The sequence below is a fragment of the Miniopterus schreibersii genome (assembly GCF_964146895.1).
Source record: "Miniopterus schreibersii genome assembly, chromosome: 7".
In the NCBI taxonomy this organism is placed as follows: domain Eukaryota; kingdom Metazoa; phylum Chordata; class Mammalia; order Chiroptera; family Miniopteridae; genus Miniopterus; species Miniopterus schreibersii.
Window position 1 is genome coordinate 1180366 of NC_138108.1, and position 12324 is coordinate 1192689.

A 12324-nucleotide genomic window follows, 5' to 3' on the forward strand; every position below is an offset into this window, starting at 1 on the left:
CCTGAGTGTGTGTAACTTACATCCATGATACTGTAAATCACAACTTTTCTTTTCCACTAAATTTTGTGTTTTAAAATCTGTTCACGTGGCTATGAGGACACCTGATCAGTTTCCTTCTCACCACTTGGGATCTACTTTTAAATCTCTGAGGGTTGTCCTCACCAGGGCAGGCCATTGCCGTTGGTCTGAGTGTCCCAGACATAGTAATAGCTGGTGGTCATCTCAGATATTCACCTGACCCTAATGAAGTTTAAACATGGCTGGGTGGCTTCTCCTCCTCTTCTGAGTCCACAAATTCCTGGGCCTGTGTAGCTAATGCGCAGGGACACAGCTCATCTGGGCTGGAGTGCACTGCGGACACCTGAGGGGGCTGGTCAGTCACCCTCCCGGGTGTTCCTGGAAGTCGGGTGGTCGTCTTCCAATGGCAGTGACCAGGTAAGGGTTGCAGAGGCTGGCTCCTGTGTCCTGGGGCTGGGCAGGCCTTCCCAGATGGCCAGCTTCATGCTCCAGCCAAGCGGACTTAAAACGTTTGTCAGCGGGGATGGGCTTGTCTCTCCACATTCTAGAAAGATGCCTGTGTCTGAAGGTTTCAGTGTATTCTCGCTCCTTTCCCTCGTTTATAGCTAGGGGCTGCTGGCGCCTTAGGACTTGAACCAGCATTAGGGACAGTGGTGAGTCTCACTGTGGAGCCGGTCAGGTCAGATGACAGTGAGGTTTGCTCAGACGCAGCCTTCAGGAGCATGGGGCCGTGTCATGCAAGGTGCACGAGCTCTGGCTGGAAGCAAAGCCCACCCGTGGGTGCCTCCCCCGCCCCATGAGGAGGGTCCCGCAGGCCCAGGACCAGTTGTGCACCAGGTGCCACCCTTACCACAGTCCACATGGGGTACAGTTGTCCTTGGGAACCAGGCTGCCCTCGGTGGGTATGTGATGGTGTCCATGGGGCCGGTGCCCTTTAGGAACCTGCAGCATTTCCAGAGCCGCACTGTGCTCGGTGCAGCCAGTGCCCTGTGACCTTGGCCCTCTGACCTTGGCTCTCCCTCTCCCGCAGGCTCGCTGACGTCCATGTTTGTCAGGCTGCCCTGTGGCGGTGTCGGGGTAAGTATTTCTTTAATGTGTAAATAATGTCCTGTTTGTTCTCGGGGTCTCAGTGGTCACAGAAACTGCCTCTCGCTCTCCAGAGTGGATAATGGCTGCCAGGTGTTTTCCATAAACGGGCTGGCAGCCGGGCTGCCCACTGCTCACACATGTGACTTCAAAGGCCCCGTGAGCCTGTAAGCGTTTGATGACTGGACTCGGGCACCTTCCTGGATAGGGTCGTCTGCCAGCCTCGGCTCATCGTAGGAAACAGGATCAGGTGTGCGGGCTGGTGTCCTAGCTGCAGAGCGAAGTCCGCTTGTCCCAACTCAGGTGGCAAAGACATTACTTGGCAGGCATGTGGGTCCTGTCCCGATTTCCAACCCCAAGCCCCAGTGGAGCTCGGAGTGTAGAACTGTGATATTCAGGGGCCACGAGAAGTTCGCAAAGCTGCGGGCTGGGTGTGTTCACTGCTTTTCCAACAGGGACAATGCCTTTAAGCAGGTCTGGTCAGGGAGACATTTAGGGGGCTGCGTATTAACGTGGGCGTTGAACTGGGAGGACTTTCTGGTGTGGGTGCAGCCTCCCTCAGTGCAGGGAAGGTTGGGTCTCCAGCCAGGGCCTCATTAATAAGAAGGGGTTCCCAGCCCCCACCCACTTGGATGAAGGAGGGTGGGGGGGGAAACAGAGCTGCAGTTTTGGTGAGGCCATGCCTCCTTCCGGCGAACTGCTGGCCATGAAGCCCTGGCGGCCCGGGAAACGACCAAATGGACAACAAAGCCATCAGCTGAAACTGCGCAGGGGCCGGGTGTGTGTGTAATTACAGATCGCGGGTGAGGCCCCAGGTCTGGATTCTGTTATGGAAATGAAACAAAATTGTTTTCTTCCTGAGTCTTTACAAAAATCGCTGCTTTGAAAATTACCTCGTCAGAAAGGGAGTCGGCAGTGTTCATTCATCCACCAGGCCTCCTAGAGCTGCCTCATTCTGAATCGCAAGTAGGCTGCAGTCTCTTAATTCAGGGCAAATTTCTGGCCAGACTTGAAAAGGTTTGGATTCGCACAGCCCTGCAGCCAGCACCGGCAAGGCAGGACTTATAATTTGCAAATGAAAGCTGAGTAGGACCTCGAGCCAGGCGCCCCTCCCCAGTGTGAGTCCAGATCTGACCGCAGGCTGACCAGCGCCCAGCTCACATCCAGGCACCGGATACTCTCCAGCCGGATACGGAGATCCCACCGCATGGGCTGGGAGAGGGGAGCCTGTGGGGAAATTAGCTGAAAGTGTGAACCACAGGGCATGTCTTTCCATTGTTTCCATAATTACCTGTACGAGGAAGGCAGAGCCCACCATGCAGCCCCCTGCCCAGGCTCTCAGGGAGTCGCTGGTGCAGCCGCAGCCTCCTGGGCCTGAGACTCCTCCCACATCAGGGACCAGCCCCGGAGGGCGTCAGGAAGCCCAGCAGACCCTGGGGGCCCCGGTGTGGGTGATGAAGCAGTGAGGAGTGGCTGCTCGGTCTTTCCTGAGTTACTTCAAGTTAACATTTAGGGTCTAACTCCTCCTTCCTTGACTATTAGAGATTAAATTGGGTCACTTTTTCAAACCAAGTAAAAGAAACTGCTTTGCTCACCTCCCGATTGTTACAGGTCTCCCATTGTGGGGACTTGGTGGGTCCCCTGCCTGACTGGCCTGGGGCTCCCCTGTCCATGCACCCCATTCCCTGTGGGAATGTCCGCTCTGTCATCGCTGTAGGGAAGTGTGCAGTGGTCCTGCCCCTGAATTAATAGTTGCAGGGCCACCTCCCTACAGGCCCCCTGTCCAAGCCTTGCTCCCTTCCGGAACCTCATGCTTCTGGAACTTGAGACTGTGGCCCCACCAGCCCAGGCCGGTCCACGAGGCTGCCGGCCAGCAGCTGGAGGGCCGGCCCTGAAGCAATGGCAGGTCCTAGGGTCCTGAGGTGGGGCTGGGGGCTGTCCCTGGCTCTGGGCAGGTGTTACAGGACCCAGGGTGGGCAGGAGAGCAGAGCACAGACCTTCAGAGCTCACGGCATGTTGGTTTACTCTCCCTCCTGCACTGGTTACTTGGCCCTAAAGCCCAAATCTTCGCCTGTAGAAGAGAAATAACCTGAGTGGATTTGCTCAAACTGCCTTCGGCCCTCAGAGGAGTAGCCTCAGGGCTGGCCCGCCCGCGGCAGTGTCATCCTCCTGGAGGCACAGGCAGCTGGCTGGTGGCCGCCCTGCTGGCTCTCGGGCAAGGCTGTCACCTTCAATTTTGCTGAGGCTGGTCCGCAACCGAGGCTTGGTGCAGACAGCTGGGTCCGACGGTGCCTGTGACGGCAGAGCAGTGTGACCTAGAACCAAGCCGAGCCTTAGAAGTCGAGTGTCAAAGTTCGGGGGGGGGGGGGCACAACATTCTCTAACATTTGGAAACTTTAAAGAACATCGAGGTTCGGCCATTGTGAGAATAACCCTCATGGGGCAGCACACAGGCTGTGGCTTGAATGCCTCGGACACGCATTTTACTTTAAGTCGTCTGGCTTTGGAGACACAGCTTCAAGGCTTCCTTGAGAGAAGTCCACCTGCCTCCATGATGGTCAGAGGTGTTGTCGGAGGGGCAGGAGCCTGTGCCCTGCACTCACCTGCCGGGAGGGGCAGGCCCATTTGCAGCAGCACCTCTGTGTGCAGCTGCTGGGCTGTCTCAAGTCCCAGAGCCCCCAGCGCTCGGGAGGGGAGCTTGGGGAGGAGAGTCCTCACAGACTCCAGATGCTGTTAAAGGCAGACAGTCCTGTTACCTCACAGCTCAGACCTTCACCGGGCTGCGTCCCCCAGTAGGGCAGCAGGATGTGTGGCCGAGGCTCCTGTGGACGGGGCTCAGCGCCCTTGAGCAGCACCCAGGGGCTACCTGCTTCATCCTGGCCCTAGCCAGGGCTTAAGAAATCTCAATAAGCCAACACAGGTAAATCCCTGACGTGTCTGTGCCACACACACGTTGTTTGCAGTGGAGCAGCGAACAGGCAGACGTGCCATCACCTGGGCAGAGGGTGGCGCACGGTCCACCAGGATGTTCCCAGAGACCGTCCCTTCCCTGACCCCACTCCATGCCTCCATCCCTGTGCCACGTATCCAGTATTCGGTGCTTCTGATTAAATTCAGCACAAAATAAGGTCATAATTTGGATAGACCTCTAATTTTCAGATTTCATTTTGCTAATTATTAGGATAACTCAACTGCAGTTGGAGTAAAAAAAAAAAAGCAGGAGCTGACTAGGTGGCCTTGATGTGGTCACTCAGCTTCAGGTGTGTCAGAGCACCTGCGGAAATAGTGACGCTCCCCCAGGGTGAGCCCGGCACGCTGCTGGTGCAGCCTCTGGTCTCCTTGCTCAGGGTTTTTGGCTCATCTTCAGGAACCGGCGGGTACGTTCTGTGATGTGCGAGGAGGAGACAGGCTGTGGTGCGAGGCTTTGCTTCCGAGGCAGCGCCCAGGTGAGGTCTCACGGCTGCGTGTTGCTTCCGCAGGTGGACAGCGACACCATATGGAACGAGGTGCACTCGTCTGGGGCTGCCCGCCTGGCTGTGGGCTGCGTGGTGGAGCTGGTCTTCAAGGTCGCCACCGGGGAGCTGAAGGTCAGTGAGCACGCAGTGGAGATGGGCTCCTAGCAGGAACCTGCCTGGACATTTCTGGGGGGCGGGGGAGTACAGCCACTGCGACTCCCCCTCTAGACAGGCACTACGAGGCACAGAGAGGGGACCCTGTTCTGTCAGCCGCTGTGAATCAAGGGGACATTTCCCACATCTGTGAAAACATCGCATAGCCGTCCTCAGGGTCGTGGGCCCACATTTATGACCTTGAAAATATCTGTCTGGCTTGGTAGGTCAGCTGGGTTCTCGCAGCCGCTTTCGCATGCTCTCTGGTACGTGCTGTTTTGGTTGAAGAAAGTCTGCCTCACACAGACACGGAATTGGGAAGGGAGGGGTGTTTCAGTAGCTTTTTGAGGCAGTTGTGGATACTCATTGCACAGTTAGCACTGACTTCATTGGGACAGTGTTCTGAGTGCTGGAGGAGTGGGGAACTCATGGGGCCAAGCAGGTTCCCCAGACCGCTCATTTCGCTTGAACACTCAGATCTTAGCTCTGACGGATACCTCTGAGCCGTTTCCCCGGGTGGCGGCTCACTTGGTTTATTTTTGAGGAAGTCGGTTCACCAGAGTGAACAGCACTTTTTGGGCAGTGCTTCCAAGGAAAGCCAGTGCTCCAGTGGGGAGCAGCCACACTCGGGTCGGGCAGAACTGCTCTCGGCCTCCGCTTCCCCACACGGACACTGACGAGGTGTGCTCAGGGTCAAGAGTCGATGAGATCGATACGTTTTACTGCTTCATAAAGGACATTCTGCCTTTTCCCCCAAACGTGTGGTAAAGATCACACTGCCTGTGGGTGCCTGAGTTCCTGCTGTGACTGTCAGCGGGCCCACCAGTGTATCTGCACAGTGGGAGAGGTTAGGGTCATTATAACAGCTACCCCCAGAGGGACACAGGGACCCCAGGGTCTGCTGTCTGCACTCTGAGCACCTCTGCACAGGGTCTGTATGCAGGGAGGTGGGTCTGCACTACTGAGTATGCCGGAGGATCTCACGAGAGTGTGCCTCTCCCTGAGGCGGTCTCTGTGGCAGGCCACACAACCACTGCCCACAGCCCAGTTGTGGATGGTCAGCTGGACCTTGGAACTGGTACAGACCTTGACCACATAGCTTCCTGTTGCTGGTGAGACCAAGAGATGCTTGTGGGAACCATTTTTATGCAGCATATGCATCACATACAGTGTATACATCCTGTGCAGTGTATACATTGTATAGAGTATACATCCTGTGCAGTGTGTACATTGTATAGAGTATACATCCTGTGCAGTGTGTACATTGTATAGAGTATACATCCTGTGCAGTGTGTACATTGTATAGAGTATACATCCTGTGCAGTGTGTACATTGTATAGAGTATACATCCTGTGCAGTGTGTACATTGTATAGGGTATACATCCTGTGCGGTGTGTACATTGTATAGGGTATACATCCTGTGCAGTGTGTACATTGTATAGGGTATACATCCTGTGCAGTGTGTACATTGTATAGGATATACATCCTGTGCGGTGTATACTCCTGTGCCGTGTCTACATTGTATACAGCAGCCGCAGAGCATCTTTAAAGTGGACGGTTCTTTAAAGCATACCTGACCTAGAGGTCCTAACAGAAGGTGGGGTGTGTGCGGCTCCCTCCAGCCTCTGAGGCATTTCTTCCCAGTACTGATGGGCTTGTTTTCCACACCACCCATTCCCCTGTGCACTGAGCCACAGTGATAATGACAGACCTTCATGTCAAGGCCAAACTGGGGCATGACATCTGCCCCACAGCCAAGCCCCTACCATTTCATCTGCATCCAGGGTCCCCATCAGGTTGCTTCCTAGGGGGACTGTCCCAGTCAGAGGAGGCTGAGGGTTCTCTCCAGCCCTCCCAGATTCCCACACTGAGCAGCGTCCACCCTGGCCAGCAGACTGGCAAAGGTAGAAAGTCAGGGACAACTTTCCCTAAGTAACTGCGATCACCTGTAGACTAAAAGAAGTGACTGGCTGTCTCCGCAATGCTGCAACCAGCCCTTTATCCTGTCCCTGTCTGTGCCCTGGGTGCCACATGAATCTACGTCCTCGCATGTCCTCTGAATCTGCTGACCATTCCATCTGTACAATGTTCTCACTGATGTGAAACCCATCTTTCCTCCCTGCTCCCCCCACCTGTCTGGTGTCCCGTGTAGAACGGTTTTGCTGTGGTCCGACCTCCAGGACATCACGCGGAGGAGAGCACGCCCATGTAAGTAGACACAGCGGGCCCTGCGGGCAGGGAGGGGCTGGTGCCTGACTCCTTAAAAGGCTGAGTTGCCACCTGCCCGCCCTCCTGTGCTGTGGAATGTGCTGTGTGCACCAGCGCCGTGCGTCCCCGGTCTAGCGCGAGTGACTAACCACTGATGGTTGTGGTGAAGAGATGAACTGGAGAAGGGAACAGAAGGAAAGGAATCCACAGAATCAGTCTAGAGAAGTCTTCCAGCTGTTAAGTTTGTTGAAAAAATTGGGAGAGGAAACTTACATCGAACAGATGAGCCCCTGGCACATCTTCGTCACTGAGTGTTCACACCCCCTGCTTGTTTTCAAACGGCCTCTCGGGTAACTGCTGACAGTTGGTAGTGACGAGGTGGAGGTCCCAGGGTGGTCACCACACAACCAGCTCTCTGGACTGTTCCGAGTTCTGAATTCTGCTGGCTCCATGCACATCTAAGGTGGTGGCCGAGGTGGCACATGTGGTGTGTGAATTGTCCCCTGTCCATCATGTTCGTGGAGAGCCAGTGACTGGTGCACACTCCCTGGGGCGAGGTCACAAGGACTTACTCAGGTGCTGAGCAGAGCACCTCTACTGCCTGGGGGTGAGGTGCCAGCCTTCAGGGCCTGGGAAGCACCCCAATGAGCACCGTGGGCTCCCCACTGGGACACAGCCCACTGAGTTAGGAGGAGGGTGACGTTGGGGCTGCGCCTTGAGGCATGAGGTGTGGTTTGTGACCTGGCAAAGCAAGGACTTGGGGACAGCCCTGTCAGGTGGGGCCAGGAATTGCGGGGGGCGGGAGGGGGCAAAGCCTTCTTGAAGCCACTAGACCATGGCGGGGCCGCAGACTGAGCCATGATGCCCAGAGGATCCTCTGTCATTTCCAATCTGGAGTGCGGGTCAGAGCAGAGGCTCAGAAGGAATTGTCTCCATGTAGGAAGAGTGGCATGGCTATGGGTTGGAGTCTTGGCAGCCTCCCCGAGAAGTCACTGGCTGCCCTATGGCCCAGAGCACTCACTCCAGGCCACCAGGGAGCAGGGCCTGTCTCAGTGCTGAGTGACTTCTCGTTGGAACCTCAGTGTTAGATATTCCGAGTGGTGAACTCAGATGCCTGCTGTGGGTGACAGGGCTGTTTTCAGTGCATGAGCTACAGCCACGCATCCTGGGAAAGGGGGTCTCCCGGACTGTAGTCTGGATTCCAGGAGCAGCATAGCCAGGCCGCTGGGCCCTGGAAATCCTGGCACAGGGAGAGCGAGGCTGGGAAGAGCTTTGTTCTGACACGAATTCTCTTTCTTGTCTTTTCTTGCTTTTAAATAACACTCTGGAATTGTAGGCCCTGGGGTGTCTGTAACCATCGTCGCCGTGTGGCTTAGAACGTGGAAAGACGGGCAGTGAGCAACTGAAAGAGGCCACGTCTGTGTTCTGTGGCCCATAGTGTCTCGAGAGGCAGTAAGAGTGAGATGTTGGTACAAAGTGAAGTGGATTTTCTGACAGGGAGCCTGACCTGCACACAGGAGGCTGTGTGTCCGTCAATCATAAGCATCAAGCAAGGTTCTCGAACTGCTTGATTGGAAACTGCATTCACCAGAGCCTCTTAAGACTCCCCACGGTTCTGTTGCAAGTTGTGTAAACAATGATCCAGCCCTAGTGGGTGTGGCTCAGTGGTTCACCGTCTCTCTGTGAACCAAAAGGTTCCTGGTTCGACTCCTGGTCAGGGCACACGTTCAGGTTGTGGACTCGATCCCCAGTAGGGCATGTGCAGAAGGCAGCCCGTCGATGCTTCGCTCTCACATGGATGTTTCTCTCTCCTTTCCTCTCTCTCTAAAAATCAATTTAAAAATATTAAAATCACAAAACTGATCCAGACCCGTATTTTTCCTGCATTTCACCTGCAGGGGCTTCTGCTACTTCAATTCTGTGGCCGTGGCAGCCAAGCTTCTCCAGCAAAGACTGCATGTGAGCAAGACACTCATCGTGGACTGGGTAAGGGGCCACTGTCCCCAGGCAGGGCTGGGACAGGGTCAGTGGACTGGGTAAGGGGCCGCTGTCCCCAGGCAGGGCTGGGACAGGGCCAGTGGACTGGGTAAGGGGCTGTGCTCCCCTGGGCAGGGCTAGGGGAGCTGTGATTCCCGCAGGAAGACAGTGACTGTGTGGAGGGAGGTGGCAGGCATTTCTGCCTCCTCACACATTTAGACTTGGGGACCTTAGCTTCTGGAAACTACCTCAAAGATGCAGCAGATAGGAGCCCAGACCTGTTGTGGGTCTGTTTCACAGCTTCGGCCAGCTGGTCCTGCCAATAATCGGGTTCCTGAAATGCTAGAAATGTGCTGTGGTCAAGGGTGACCCTGGCAAAGCCTGGCTGGGAGGCAGGTTTAGGAGGAGACGTGCTCCTGTACCGCGTGCCTCTGTCTGAGTGCGCCCACGTCACCCCTTCATCAGTGGGCTGCGTCGCTCGGCCTCACTCCTGAGCAAATGCTCCTCTTGCCTCGGCACCCAAGACCCATCTTCAGTCTCCTTCCCCATCTTCCGGCAGCCTCACACCCGGCGCCCAGAGGGCGAGCTCTAGTTAAAAACGCCGGGACCCCGAGCTTCACAGACAGAGTCAGGGCTCTCGTGCATGCAGTGGTCGTCAAGGTGTCCATAGAGGGGGGCGGGAGGGGTATTCTTTTTCGTGTTTATCGTTAATTTTATCATAATTCTGAAGGAAAAAATCAGGTACACCAGGCGGGAGTATCATTTGTAATGCAGAGTCCTCAGTGTGGATGGGAAAGACCAAACACAACCCAGGATACCGGCGAGCTCCCGGGTGTGGGCGCGGCCGTGAAGTCAGGGTGTGTAGGTGGCCGCGGCGGCGTGACCAGCACCGCAAGTCACGGGCTCCAGCACTCCCGGCGCCCGTGTCCCTGAGCCCTCAGCTGCTCCTGCGGGGTCACCAGAAATGCTGGGGAGGCAACAAGTGCTACGCAGGGCGTCCCGTGGGATTCATGCGGCGCAGGGCTGGAGTCGTGTCCGCCACGCAGGCACAGCCGCAGCGCTTGGCGGAAGCTGGGGGCCCGACGGGACCTCCGGGGCGCGCTGCAGAGGCGTGTGCCGCCATGTCCCACAGGGCAGGCGGGGCACCTGCTGCCTGCTGCGCAGCAGCCGTGGCTCCTGGTGGCTGGATCAGGTGTTTGTTTCTCATGGCCCCTTGCTTACCGAGGTCCCACGTTTTCTACAGTGAGCACAGATGACTTACAAAGAAGAGAAAGATACTGGCGGTTCTCGGTCCCAGTCGCTAACATGCTAGCAGCCCCTTGTGCGCACGCTGTGGAAGCAGCCCCTGCCTCCCCCCAGTCCCAGTGACCCTCACAGTCCCGACCCGAGAAAGTGGGTCCTAGGTCCTGGAGGAAGCCCAGCCACCTAGTGTTGTGGTTAGAAGTGGTTTGTCGATTTAGTTTGGGACCTGGGCCTGCTATGCTGTGTGCCTTGTGTACCTGCCACTCTGCCCTGTAAGGTGGTCTCCTGCCATGTCCCAGTGTCAGGCACAGGGCTGACACCTTGCACTTGTGGAAAGCGAGCACCCTGGACAGAGGGGGGAGGCAGTGGCTCACTTTTCACAGACATGGCTGGGCAGGAAATTAAATGACCTGGAAAATCGCCTCCAGGCAGGGTTGAAATGCCAGCCTTTTGTCCTTGTTAAAGCCTGCGGTCCGCCCTGGTGCAAGAGCTCCAACACAGGACTGCTTCTTCCTTCTAGTCCCTCGGCCCCTCTGTCCGACTCCCAGGGGTCAGCAGCTGGCATCCCCATGCAGTCAGTGCCTGGTTGGGGTGCTGGGTAACTGTGCCCGGGGGACATCCTGGCCCAGCCCAGCACTGAGCCTGCTCTCTACTCAGGATGTGCACCACGGAAACGGGACCCAGCAGGCCTTCTACAGCGACCCCAGCGTCCTCTACGTCTCGTTGCACCGCTACGATGACGGCAACTTCTTCCCTGGCAGCGGGGCACCTGACGAGGTGAGTGGGGCCTCCCAGTGGTGGGGGACTTCGGGAGGAGGTCAAGGCAGGGCCACCTTGGAGATGAGAGGGCAGATTGCAGGCAGAAGCACGGGCTGCCCACTCGTGGAAACCACAGGAGGTGACGAGGCAGGCAGCCTGAATGCCATCCCGTGTGTGCACGCCGGCCTGATGTTATCTGTCGTGCAAACGAAAGCCTGGGGACCGTGTCCTTCCCTGTCTAGGCAGACGGAGGTGCTGCTGAGCGGGGGGGTGTCCCTCCGCGTGGCTGCTGTCCGGCCCCTCAGGCAGGCTGCCTGTGCTGTGCTCTCACCCGCGGTGCCACACGGTGGGCCCCGGGGCCACAGGCCAGGAGCCTTCTTGACACCCAGCCAGGCCTGCCCGCCCTCGGAGCAGAGCCCCAGCCCACCCGCCTCCAGACCTTACTTCCTGGGAGGAAGCTGCAAGGGCAGCCCGTCTGCAGCATTTGCTGTGGCCCTCGGCTGGTCTGTGCCTGTCCCTCAGCCCAGAGTGGCAGGTCCCCCAGGGCCCAGGGAAAGGGCAGCCCCACAACACCCACAGGTCAGGTGGCCCGGATGGGAGCCTGAATTTTGTGAAAACGTGCCGTCGTCTGAGTCAGCCCGAAGGTTGTGGGGAACGCAGCCACAGCTCTGCTGTGAGGCCACTGGGGCCAGCCCTGCAAGGGTCTGACATGTGCTTCTCTCCTCCCCGCAGGTGGGCACAGGGCCGGGCGTGGGCTTCAACGTCAACATGGCTTTTACTGGTGGCCTCGACCCCCCCATGGGAGATGCAGAGTACTTGGCAGCCTTCAGGTAAGTGTCGGGGCTTCCTGTCCATGGACATTTGGGGACCTCACAGAACTCCACCCCCACATCCCAGCTCTTGTTTCTTTGACCCTTACCTTCCTTCATGAGCACCCAGACCCCTCTCAGGAGGACCCTCCAGCGTCCCCCCAGGGGCACCTTACAGAAAGGGCGAGACTTGGGGCCCTGGGGCAGGGTCTCAGTTCCTCCTTCAAGCTGAAGGGGAGATCTTTGAGGCTGTCTGCTGGCCTTTGTCTGCAGTACCCCTGGCTGTGTGCTTTGGTTCCTGGTGGTTCCATGCAAGGTGTCGGGAGGTGTGTTAACGAGAGGTGCTCAAATCTGGAAGGCTGCAGTCTCCTGACATTGCTTTCAGAAACTGCTGTGAAAAGACAGGAAACAAATAAACGTCCCTCCTTTGTTGGTAACTGGAAGGGCTCCCTAGTCCTGCATTTGCCCTCCTTACTCTGGGCCCTAAACTGAGCCCAGAGTGAGTTCCCACATTTAGTGTTTGCTTTTGTCATCAAATTCTGACTTCTGCTTTGATTTGGGCCACACTGAGGTAGTTCCTGCAATGCAGGCGGCCTCCTTGTTGACTTAAAAATGGC

At 56.8% G+C, this 12324-nt stretch overlaps 1 protein-coding gene across 4 annotated transcripts in view; it reads left to right on the plus strand.

Moving 5' to 3' along the window:
- The window catches only part of HDAC4 (histone deacetylase 4), a 180938-nt gene that overhangs the window by 153835 nt on the left and 14779 nt on the right, over window positions 1–12324 (plus strand). For all 4 annotated transcript variants that reach the window (XM_081141971.1, XM_081141973.1, XM_081141972.1 and 1 more), the window contains exons 17-22: window positions 1049–1095; window positions 4584–4691; window positions 6865–6920; window positions 8819–8906; window positions 10797–10916; window positions 11631–11728. In XM_081141971.1, the coding sequence (XP_080998097.1) occupies window positions 1049–1095; window positions 4584–4691; window positions 6865–6920; window positions 8819–8906; window positions 10797–10916; window positions 11631–11728 (517 nt within the window). The remainder of the gene's footprint in view (window positions 1–1048; window positions 1096–4583; window positions 4692–6864; window positions 6921–8818; window positions 8907–10796; window positions 10917–11630; window positions 11729–12324) is intronic.